Consider the following 12,192-nt stretch of genomic DNA (forward strand, 5'->3'; position numbering starts at 1 on the left):
CGTCTTCGAACGAACGCGACGTACGGTTAACTTTGACCCAAAGACAACCTCTTCTCTCCCGCTTCTCTCGCTGTGAAGATGGCGCTCTCCAGGGTTTGCTGGGCTCGGTTGGCTGTGTGGGGCTCGGCAGTCACCCCTGGACATTTTGTCACCCGGAGGCTGCAACTTGGTCGCTCTGGCCTGGCTTGGGGGGCCCCTCGGTGAGGGACCTGTAGCGAGAAAAGCATTTTTGACGTCCAGGCTCTTTCAGTGTCTCAACCTTGCTTGCATTCTGTCTCTTAATTCTCAGAGTTCCACGCCTTGGCCCTGGAATTTTTATTCTTCTGCTCAGGATTCAAACTCCGATCCCCACTAGTGACCCGGCTTCCTGACCCTCTGTACTCTCAGTGCCCCATATTGTCTGGTTTCCCCGCGTGTCCTGAGCTCATCTTTCAGCCTCACTTTTTCGGCTCAGGTTTTACCGCTGCTGTCTCGATTCCACCTCTTTCTGACTTAGCCTGCAGTTCAAATTGTCCCACAGGCATTGCGCTCTCTCCAGAGGCATACCCTGAGTTCCTTTCCTGCCTGGCCTTTGCCTGATTTGTGTTTCACAGTCTGATTGCCTATCTCTTCTTGACCCCAAGACCTTCCTTGGATTTCAGAAGTGTCAAGCCTTGGGATACAATCTCCGAGACTTCTGCTTTACATTAGGGACTCAAGGCGTGAGGGAGCTTCTAGGACTGATTCCCAGATAGTCTCTTTGATCTTCCTTGTAGGTCTTCAAAGCTTCACCTTTCTCCAAAGGCAGATGTGAAGAACTTGATGTCTTATGTGGTAACCAAGACAAAAGCCATTAATGGGAAATACCATCGTTTCTTGGGTCGTCATTTCCCCCGCTTCTATGTCCTGTACACAATCTTCATGAAAGGTAAAAACGAAACTACAATAGAAATTCCGGAATCAGCTCTTGGGCAGGGTCAAAGAGTTAGCATAAATAAGATCATTTGCAGGTTCTGCTATGGGGATGTGAGCCGAGATATCTTATATTTCATAAACGCCTGCGCCTTAAACTAATTCTTATAAATTAGCACTTCTTGAGAATGTTTCTAGAAAGATGTTATGAGAAACAACTTATGACAGCAACATGAGGGAGGGAGAATATAGGTATGTTCTCGTACTTTCTTAACCACACACCTGGCTATAGTAGAAATTTTTTGCCTTGCACAGGGCAGGGATCTGTGGCTGTATAGACCTGCCGTGTGATTTATCTGTTTTCTTACCCATAGGAAAATGAGGTCTAACCCTTGTTACGAATCTATATTAGGTAGTATCTTGTAGTGGCAATAGCACTACATAATACTCGGTTTCTAAATGTTTTCGTTCAAATCAGAGATCCTTAGTTACTAGGAGAAGATATGTGTCGTGTCAAGTGTCTACTCTGGAGCCAGATTGCCTGATTCAAATCCCAGTTCGTCACTGTGTGATTGGACTAATTAATTAACCCCTCTTTCCTTGGTTTTCTTGTGTGTAAAATGGGAGTAATGGAACCTACCTATTTATCACATGGTTGTGAAGATTTTAAAAATTGCTACGTTTAAAGTACCTAGAACAGGTCCTGATCCCTAGTAAGTGCCAAATAAATGTTAAGTTATTTTCATCTAAATGTTACCTAACAATATTATAGGTTGGTGCAAAAGTAATTGCGGCTTTTGGCTTTCAGTGGCAAAAACCACAATTGCTTTTGCACCAAATCTATAATATGCTCTATGCTTTTATCATAACACTATAATAAACTACATTGTCAAATCTGAACATTATCGTAATTATTACTAGCTTCATGGACTTGAAAAATTACTTATCCTTAATCTGTAGAGATAAAATTGGCTGCTTTTTCTGTTTTCATGTAGATAAATAGGATCAAATGAGAGAAAGGGATGAAAGCATTTGTGTTTGTTTTTAAACCTTTTATTATGTTTTTGTTTTTTTTTTTGAGAGTCTCACCCTGTCGCCCAGGCTGGAGTGCAATGGCATGATCTCGGTTCACTGCAACCTCTGCTTCCCGGGTTCAAGCAATTCTCCTGCCTTAGCCTCCCAAGTAGCTGGGAATACAGGCGCCTGCCACCACACCAGGCTAATTTTTTTATTTTTAGTAGAGACGGGGTTTCACCATATTGGCCAGGGTGGTCTCGAACTCCTGACCTCGTGATCCGCCTGCCTCGGCTTCCCGAAGTGCTGGGATTACAGGCGTGAGCCACCGCACCCGGCCTACTATTATGGAAATTTTTAAACACACACAAATGTAGAGAGAATAGTGTAACAAACTTCCATGTATTCACCTCACTTCATTATCATAACTCATGGCTGCCAATCCTGTTTATATACTTGCCTTATGTATTATTTTGAAGACAATCGAGACATCATATAATGACATGTAAATCATTGATAAATATGAAAACATTTAAAAAATAGATGCAAGAAGCTGGGTGTGGTGGCTCCTGCCTGTAATCCCAGCAATTTGGGAGGCTGAGGCGGGTGGATCACCTGAGGTCGGGCGTTTGAAACCAGCTGACCAACATGGAGAAACACCGTCTCTACTAAAAATACAAAATCAGCCAGGTATAGTGGCACATGCCTGTAATCCCAGCTACTAGGGAGGCTGAGGCAGGAGAATCGCTTGAACCTGGGTGACGGAGGTTGCGGTGAGCCGAGATCGCACCATTGCACTCCAGCCTGGGCAACAACAGCGAAACTCCATCTCAAAAAAAAAAAAAAAAAAAAAAAAATTAGATGCAAGAATTTTCATAGAATGAAAATTCAAAATGTAATCGTAAAAATATATTGAACTAAACTACTTTAAAAAGTGTTCCAGGCCGAGCACAGTGGCTCACGCCTGTAATCCCAGCACTTTGGGAGGCCAAGGCGGGCGGATCTTGAGATCAGGAGTTTGAGACCAGCCTGGCCAACATGGTGAAACCCAGTCTCTACTAAAAATACAAAAATTAGCCAGGTATGGTGACGGGCACCTATAATCCCAGCTACTCAGAAGGCTGAGGCAGAAGAATTGCTTGAACTCAAGAGGTGGAGGTTGCAGTGAGCCGAGATTGTGCCACTGCACTCCAGCCTGGGCGACAGAGCAAAACTCCGTCTCAAAAAAAAAATAAGTGTTCCAGGCCGGGCGCAGTGACTCACACCTGTAATTCCAGCACTTTGGGAGGCCGAGGCAGGTGGATTGCTTGAGGTCAGGAGTTCAAGACCAGCCTGTCCACATGGTGAAACCCCATCTCTACTAAAAATGCAAAAATTAGCCAGGCGTGGTGGCACACGCCTGTAATCCCAGCTACTTGGGAAGCTGAGGTGGGACAATTGCATAAACCTGGGAGGTGGAGGTTGCAGTGAGCCAAAATTGCACCACTGCACTCCAGCCTGGGCAACAGAGTGAGGTTGCATCTCAAAAAAAAGAAAAAAAAAGTTCCAGAAAGGAGATTAAATTAATATCTGGCTGGGGAATACATAGGGTTAATTTAGCAAGACTTTCTGAAGTTAGGGAGCTTGATTTTTAAAAAGGAGTGACCAGTGAAACAGAAGAGGGAGACCATTCCATAGCAGATTACAGAAGCCAAACTTAGCTAGAAGAGAGGCGATGTGCTAGGGGAAAAAAGGTTGAAAAAAGAGATTCGGGTTGACCTCAAGAGTTTCAAGTTACCTAGTTTAAAGCTTTGAGTATTGTTGGGGAGGGGTGAGAGTGTTTGCATGTGATTGAACATGGAGTAGGAAGCTGTGGTTAAGATTTAAACTGGGATAACATCACACTCTGTCCTCTACTTTAATGAGGCAGGATTGCAGATGTTATGGGCTGATGCCAAAAAGGCTAGAAGAATAAAGACAAATATGTGGAAGCACAATATAAAGTTTCATCAACTTCCATACCGGGAGATGGAGCATTTGAGACAGGTATGGGCCAGGGGCAGACATCCAGAAGTTCATGGTGAGGTAATTACATTTAATCAAGATCTCAAGGTTTTTTCTTTCATTTGTTGTTTACCATTGATCAAGCTTTTGCCCTTTGCCATGAGAACAAAATATTGAACTGAATGAGGCATCAGATTATTTGTAAGAATTGGGTTCATCCAGAGTTGTAGTCCTCCACAGCAAGAGCTCCATAGAATTTCTGGCACACTTTCTGAATGAAAGTTGTAAACACTAAAATCTAATTAGTTTCTGAACATACAAAAGTCTGCAAGGGGGCCAGGCACGGTGGCTCACGCCTGTAATCCCAGCACTTTGGGAGGCCGAAGCAGGCAGATCACGAAGTCAGGAGTTCGAGACCAGCCTGGCCAACAAGGTGAAACCCCGTCTCTACTAAAAATACAAAAATTAGCTGGGTGTGGTGGTGGGCGCCTGTAATCCCAGCTACTCGGGAGGCTGAGGCAGGAGAATCGTTTGAACCAGGGAGGCAGACGTTGCAGTGAGCCAAAATCACGCCGTTGCACTCCAGCCTGGGCAACAGGGCAAGACTCCATCTCAAAAAAAATAATAAAATGAAAATAAAAGTCTGCAAGGGCAGCCAGGCGCAGTGGCTCTCGCCTGTAATCTCAGCGCTTTGGGAGACCAAGGTGGGCAGATCACCTGAGGTCAGGAGCTTGAGACTAGCCTGGCCAACATGGTGAAACCCCGTCTCTACTAAAAATAGAAAAATTAGCTGGGCATGGTGGCGGGCGCCTGTAGTCCCAGCTACTTGGGAGGCTGAGGCAGGAGAATTGCTTGAACCTGGGAGGCGGAGGTTGCAGTGAGCGAAGGTCGCGCCATTGCACTCCAGCCTGGGTGATAAGAGCGAAACTCTGTCTCAAAAAAAAAAAAGTCTGCAAGGATCCAAAGGGCAGCATCAAAGTAGTATTTGGTGGTGACTTGATGGGTCATTTTGAACCCGAGAGTAAGAATGTAGGACCCATTCCGCAGATCAGGAAGAGTTCACTGAAGGATTTGGTATAATGTCAGGCTCTGTACTAGACATTAATTTGGGATACAAAAGTAAATAAGTCAGAGGTTTTGTCCTCAAGGAACTAACCATCCAGAAGTAAATAGAAATAAACTTGGGGACCACATGCAGTGCTCATGCCTGTAATCCTAGCACTTTGGGAAGCCAAGGCGGGCAGATCACTGGAGGTCAGGAGATTGATACCAGCTTGTCCAACATGGTGAAACCCTGTCTCGACTAAAAATACAAAAGTTAGCCTGGAGTGGTGGCTCATGCCAATAATCCCAGCTACTTGGGTGGCTCAGGCAGGAGGATCACTTGAACCCAGGAGGCAGAGGTTGCAGTGAGCTGGGATCGCACCACTGCACTCCAGCCTGGGTGACAGAGCGAGACTCCATCTCAAAAAGAAAAAGAAAGAAATTTGGTCCTTTTTCTGGGCTGTAATAGAAGTTTACTGTACAGTGGGGTGGATGGATTTTCTATTGTATTAACAACTTATTTGGGTTAAAACTGCATCTGTGTTTATTTCTGCTTAGTTCCGCCAAGACGTCACCAAGTGTCTTTTCCTAGGTATTATTTCCATTCCACCTTTTGCCAACTACCTGGTCTTCTTGCTAATGTGAGTACAGACTTCCATCTCCCCAACATCTTGAAGATGTATCAATTTTTTAAAATTAAGAATTACTTTAAACAGAACTCATTTCAGAAGATAGGCAGAGGTTATCAAACTTCTGCTCCAATCTTCTCATTATTCCAAGGTTCATAAAAGCCACTTAGGAAGACCTTGGTTACTGTGACACATCACAGCTAGAAGTGTAGGTGGCCTAGACTCTCCCTATCTCTTAGCTGCCCTGAGTCATGTGAAATAAGATAGTGACCTTTTCCATCATGTCTAGAGGTAACAACTCGCTCCCCGAGAGAGAGTACTTTTAGATTAATTTCTTTAGGAAAAAAAAAGGACATTTCGTATTCTGATAACATTTTTATTACTTCATATCCAAAAATGACATTTCTAAACTGTGATCTTGCATGTCATTCATTATCTATTGCTGTATAACAAATAACTTCAAAGCTTAATAGCATAAAACAATCGTATAAATCATTTTCATGATTTTGTAGGTCAAGAATTAGGGCAGTGCTCAGGTGGGCGGTTGATTTCTCTCTTCCATGTAGGGTTGACAGAGGTCCCTTAGTGATATTTAGCTGCTGAATGGACTAGTCTGGACGGTCCAAGATCACTCTTACGTCTGGTGCCCTGGCAGGGATGGCTACATGGCTAGAACTGTCAACCAGAGTGCCCAGATGTGGCTTCTTCAGTATGGCAGCCTCAAGATAGTGGGACTTCTAACTTGGGAGCTCAGGGCTCCAAGAGTGAGGGGTCCTAGTAAGAATCTACATGACTTTATAACCTTGCCTTGAAGGTCACATAAACTCACTGCTGCTCTGTCCTATTGATTGAATCAGTCACCTAGAATGAAAAAAGGGGAGGATGTAGACCTCAGCTCTCCATAAGACAAGTGCCAGAGAATTTGAGGTCATGTTTTAAAACCACCAAACACGTAGATAAATAAATTAAAAAACAAATCGTGGCCAGGTGCTGTGGCTCACGCCTGTAATCCCAGCACTTTGGGAGGCCAAGGCGGGCAGATCACAAGGTCAGGAGATTGAGACCATCCTGGCTAACACGGTGAAACCCTGTCTCTACTAAAAATACAAAATACTAGCTAGGCATGGTGGCAGGTGCCTGTAATCGCAGCTATTCGGGAGGCTGAGGCAGTAGAATTGCATGAACCCAGGAGGCAGAGGTTGCAGTGAGCCGAGATCGCGCCACTGCAGTCCAGCTTGGGTGACAGAGCGAGACTCTGTCTCAAAAAAACAACAACAAATCAATTGCCTTTTACATACTGGGTCCACATAAGGACTGTGCTATAGTTAGATTGTCAGCATCACATATAGTGTCCAGGTCAGTTTGCAAACCTCTCCAAAGCATGTCTTTAGTTCAAAATGAGTCATTATATCTGATTGCTGCGTGGCAGGCTATTCTGTTAGTCCTTCCTTTCACATCACATTTCAGTAATGGTGCTTGAAATTGTGCTTCAGTGTGTCTTATAAACTTTGGTCTGAGAGTCACTTAAGAGAAAGGGCTGACTGTAGTGGCTCTCACCAGTAATCCCAGCACTGGAGGAGACTGAAGCAGAAAGATTGCTTGAGACCAGGAGTTCGAGACCACCCTGGGCAATATAGCAAGACCTCGTCTCTGCAAAAAAATTAAAAACTTAGCCAGGCATAGTGGCCTGTGCCTGTAGTTCCAGCAACTCAGTAGGCTGTGGTGGGAGGATTGCTTGAGCCTGGGAGGTCGAGGCTGCAGTGAGCTATGATCATGCCACTGTACTCCAGCCTGGGTGAGAGAGGGGACCCTGTCTCTTAAAAAAAAAAAAAAAAAAAAACTGAAAAAGAAAAAGAACACTGAGGTAGGGAAATAGTGTCTCCATCTCTTCTTCCTAGTATTCATGTCTACCAAATGCTTTCTTTGGCTTCCTCAGAAAGAAGCCAGTTTCAGCAAGTGAGTTTGTGATTCTTTCTCCTTTCAGGTACCTGTTTCCCAGGCAACTACTGATCAGGCATTTCTGGACCCCAAAACAACAAACTGATTTCTTAGATATCTATCATGCTTTCCGGAAGCAGTCCCACCCAGAAATTATTAGTTATTTAGAAAAGGTCATCCCTCTCATTTCTGATGCAGGACTCCGGTGGCATCTGACAGATCTGTGCACCAAGGTATTCCTGCAGTTAACCCTTCCTACAAATGTGGAATCTTGTTAGATTCAGTGTGCACTAAAACTAGGTAAGAGGGGTAGTCAGGACTTTCCTAACATCTACAAATCTCTTACCTTCCAAGATACAGCGTGGTACCCACCCAGCAATACATGATATCTTGGCTCTGAGAGAGTGTTTCTCTAACCATCCTCTGGGCATGAACCAACTCCAGGCTTTGCACGTGGTGAGCACTTTGAGGGCTTCTCTTTTCCATAGCATCACCATGTTTCAAGTGTTTGCTTGAGCTCATACTATTTGCCTTTCCCCTCCTATGTGGTTGTGTTACAGAAAGCCTTGAGCCGGGCCATGCTTCTCACATCTTACCTGCCTCCTCCCTTGTTGAGACATCGTTTGAAGACTCATACAACTGTGATTCACCAACTGGACAAGGCTTTGGCAAAGCTGGGGATTGGCCAGCTGACTGCTCAGGAAGTAAAATCGGTAAGAGCTTGATTGCAACATCAACCCTCAACCCTTGGTGCGCTTTTGAGCCTACAGCAGGCTGGAGGTTTACAGGGGCTCCTTGTCTTGTTTGTTATATAGAACCCAGCTTCTTTATTCTCTCACTTCATTTCATTTATTTATTTATGATTTATTTTTATTTATTTATTTATTTTGAGACAGAGTCTCATTCTGTTGCCCAGGCTAGAGTACAGTGGCACAGTCTTGGCTCATTGCAACCTCTGCCTCCCAGTTCAAGTGATCCTCCTACCTGAGCCTCCCAAGTAGCTGGATTACAGGTGTGCACCACCACACCCAGCTAATTTTTTGTATTTTTAGTAGAGATGGTTTCACCATGTTTGCCAGGCTGATCTCAAACCCCTGGCCTCAAGTGATCCATCCACCCAAAGTGCTGAGACTATAGGTGTGAGCTACTGCACCCAGCATATTTATTTATTTTTCAGTCTCACTATTTTGACCAAGCTGGTCTTGAACTCCTGGCCTCAAGCAATCCTCCCATCTTGGCCTCCTAAAGTGCTGGGAATACAGTCGTGAACCACTGTGCCCGGCCTTTTTAAAAATTATTTTTTAATTAGCCAGGAGTGGTGGCACACGCCTGTAATCCCAGGTGCTTGGGAGGCTGAGACATGAGAATTGCTTGAACCCAGGAGGTGGATTGCAGTGAGCCAAGATCACACCACTGCACTCCAGCCTGGGTGATAGAGTGAGACTCTGTCTCAAAAAAACCCCCCCAAAAAATAAAATTATTTTTTATTTTTGTAGAAACAGGGTCTCACTATGTTGCCCAGGCTGGTCTTGAACTCCTGGGCTCAAGTGATCCTCCCGCCTTGGCCTTTCAAAGTGTTGGGATTACAGGCATGAGCCACTGCGCCCAGCTCCTCACCTCATTTCTGTGTCTTTTTTCTCAATAAACTTAGGTAGGGGGAAGGAATTGCCCACAGAAATTTTGGTTTGTATTTCTTTTCTTCTGGCACTTCAGAAAGCAAGGATACTGCAGTTTAGACCTACCATTTTAGATTATATAGGACTCTTTGCTTGTCATCTTGTCCATCACTAGTTTTCAAATTGCCATGAGGAAAGGCTTCATGTGGGAATGAGATTGATACTTTTTTTTTTTTTTTTGAGACAGAGTCTCGCTCTGTTGCCCAGGCTGGAGTGCAGTGGCATGATCTTGGCTCACTGCAACCTCCACCTCCCGGGTTCCAGTGATTCTTCTGCTTCAGCCTCCCAAGTAGCTGGGAATGCAGGTGCATGCCACCACGCCTGGCTAATTTTTGTATTTTTTAGTAGAGATGGCGTTTCACCATATTGGCCAGGCTGGTCTCCAACTCCTGACCTCGTGATCTGCCTACCTCGGCCTCCCAAAGTGCTGGGATTACAGGCATGAGCCACTGTGCCCGGTGAGATTGTAACTTATTTAAAGGAGATTTAGGATTGTTTGTGGATTTCCATTTCCTTGGCATAATCACTCTATGATTATTAAGGACCATTTCTCTTCTGAGTGGTATAGGCTTGTTATCTCCGTGGCCTGAATTCTACGCATATTGGTGAAGATAGGTGTCGAACTTGGCTGGGAGAATGGCTGCAGATTTCCTGCAGCCTGAAAGGTAAAACACATTTCTGTGGTTATACCACTAAAATCCAAGTCACTTTTATATTTTATTCTGAGATCATTTTGGAGTTAATTATTGAGTACTGTGAGACATATATATATATACATCTAATTGAAAGGGCACAAACTCACTCACATGCCTACTGCATGCCTGGCAGGTAACGAAGTAGGCCATAAGACAAGAGGGAGTAGTGGGGACTGTGGGAACATAAGACTGAATGCGTGCTAGTGTAAATTTTCCAACCTTGGCACTTTTTTATGGGGGGATATCCTGTGCTTTTTTTTTTGAGACAGAGTTTCGCTCTTGTTGCCGAGGCTGGAGTGCAATGGTGCGATCTTGGTTTACCGTAACCTCTGCCTCCTGGGTTCAAGTGATTCTCCTGTGTCAGCCTCCCGAGTAGCTGGGATTACAGGCATGCACCACCACGCCCGGCTAATTTCGTATTTTTTTTTAGTAGAGACCAGGTTTCTCCATGTTGGTCAGGCTGATCTCAAACTCCCGACCTCAGGTGATCCGCTGGCCTCGGCCTCCCAAAGTTTTGGGATCACTGGCGTGAGCCACCATGCCCAGCCTATCCTGTTCTTTATAGGTATTTATTATAGCAGTATCCCTGGCCTCTACCCACTAGATGCCAGTAGCACCCCTTCACCCGCAGTTGTCACAGCCAAAAATGTCTCCAGACATTGCCAAATGTCCTAGGGGTGGGGAGGAGAGAGGCAGGATTGTCCCCATTGAGAAGTACTGGTCTAAAGGCATTCAAACTCGAAACAACAGTCTGCTGACCAAACACAAAGCATCTGAGGGTATGTATTAGGCTTGTTGGCCCCCTGTTTAGGCTAGGTCTTGATGTTTTCTGGGCCTTTGGATGTTAGGGTAGGCCTGCTAATCTTGAAGCTGAGAAATGTCCCTAGAGCACCAACTTCTAGCAGAAGAATCCCAAGGCAACTGGTGTTTAGTACCATTACCATCTCTGAGTTTTCTACTGCAATCACATGAGAAATAGAGGATGAGTTGATAACGAATATATAGTAGAAGGAAAGGAAGGCATGCATGCAGGGGCTGAAACAAAGGAGGGGAACTTTGAGAAAGACGGCTTCTTCATTCCACCCCTCCCTGCACTTGGCTTCCTGCCTCCAGGCTTAAGCCATATATAACAAGGCAGTTAGAAGGCAGTGTTCCCAAGCCAAACCACTAACACTGTGGTGTTTTCAGAAGCTGAGCTGTCTCTCTTGCTGCACAACGTGGTCCTGCTCTCCACCAACTACCTTGGGACAAGGCGCTGAATGAACCGTGGAGCGGATGGCATTGTCCTGCAGTTGCATAATATAGCAGTGCAGGAACAGACAGCACTTGCCAGCAAAGTCTGTGTGTACTGTTAAGTGTGTGGGAGGCGGAGAGAGGAGCAGGGGCCATGGGCTTCACAGCATGGCACACATGTGGGAACTGCAGACATTCCCCTCACAGCTAGAACTGAAACAAACCCTCTTGCCAGGGGTGGCCCGTGTGAGATGTCATCCTGTCCCCCTCATAATTAATAATAGCTGGAACTGGCAGCAGCCTCTACTGGGCTTTTACTGTGATGTGTTCAGTTCATGTCCTAGGAAGTCAGCTTTTGCCCCAGGTGGGAATCCTTATTTGGCTTAGGACTGATCCACTTCCATGTTACTTACATCTGTGGGTTTTTGTTGTTGCTGTTAGAAAATTTGTGGCTGGCGAAAACAGCACTCCTTTGGCTGGAGCACTCGTGGCCGTGCATGTACTTCAGTGTTTCCCTCCATCCTTTCTGATATGACCAAAAATCAAGTTGTTTTGTTTTTTGTCCCCTTCACTGGCATGGGCTAACCACTTCCTTTCTTTTTCAAACCCTCTGAACACCTTTTTTTGATGGGTAACTTGCAGGAATATTCTATTGGAAAAGATAACAGGAAGTACAAGTGCTTCTTGACCCCTTCCTCAATGTTTCTAGCCTTCACTCTCCATTGTCTTTTCTGGGCTGTATTACAGCCCCCTGTGGATCTTCAACTCTGCTGCCTCCACTGTGATGCAGCAGTCCAACTGTAACTGACAGTGGCTGCCTTCTCTGGGCCATGGATCACACCTGTAAGGTACTAATTCCTGCCCAGCCTGGGGAGATCAGGAGAGGTCTGCATAGAGTAAGTTGGGTTTAGCTTTTGTGTGTGCATCAGTGACTTATAGTTCTGTAATAACTTATTGTAAATGCATGAAGCACCGTTTTTAAACCCAAGTAAAGACTGCTTGAAACCTGTTGATGGAAATGACTTATGCATACTCTAATCATTTTGCTGTCTCCTTTTCCAAGACTGACATAACCTAACAAATGGGGAT

The 12,192-nt window shown here is 45.0% G+C and overlaps 1 protein-coding gene across 15 annotated transcripts in view; it reads left to right on the forward strand.

The window, feature by feature from the left end:
- Positions 1 to 12,192, forward strand: part of LETMD1 (LETM1 domain containing 1) — a 20,843-nt gene continuing 8,651 nt past the window's right edge. Inside the window, exons 1-9 of one of the 15 annotated variants that reach the window (XM_002823230.4) lie at positions 1 to 200; positions 756 to 907; positions 3,815 to 3,930; positions 5,491 to 5,573; positions 7,546 to 7,732; positions 7,854 to 7,955; positions 8,060 to 8,212; positions 9,744 to 9,840; positions 11,059 to 12,125. In XM_002823230.4, the coding sequence (XP_002823276.1) occupies positions 79 to 200; positions 756 to 907; positions 3,815 to 3,930; positions 5,491 to 5,573; positions 7,546 to 7,732; positions 7,854 to 7,955; positions 8,060 to 8,212; positions 9,744 to 9,840; positions 11,059 to 11,129 (1,083 nt within the window). In that variant the 5' untranslated portion in view covers positions 1 to 78 and the 3' untranslated portion in view covers positions 11,130 to 12,125. Of the gene's footprint in view, positions 201 to 734; positions 908 to 3,814; positions 3,970 to 5,490; positions 5,574 to 7,545; positions 7,733 to 7,853; positions 7,956 to 8,059; positions 8,213 to 9,743; positions 9,841 to 11,058; positions 12,126 to 12,192 lie in introns of those variants that run through there. The other 14 variants (XM_002823231.5, XM_009247729.3, XM_009247730.3 and 11 more) reach the window with 14 other exon arrangements.

The sequence above is a fragment of the Pongo abelii genome, chromosome 10 (genome assembly GCF_028885655.2).
Source record: "Pongo abelii isolate AG06213 chromosome 10, NHGRI_mPonAbe1-v2.0_pri, whole genome shotgun sequence".
Lineage (NCBI taxonomy): Eukaryota > Metazoa > Chordata > Mammalia > Primates > Hominidae > Pongo > Pongo abelii.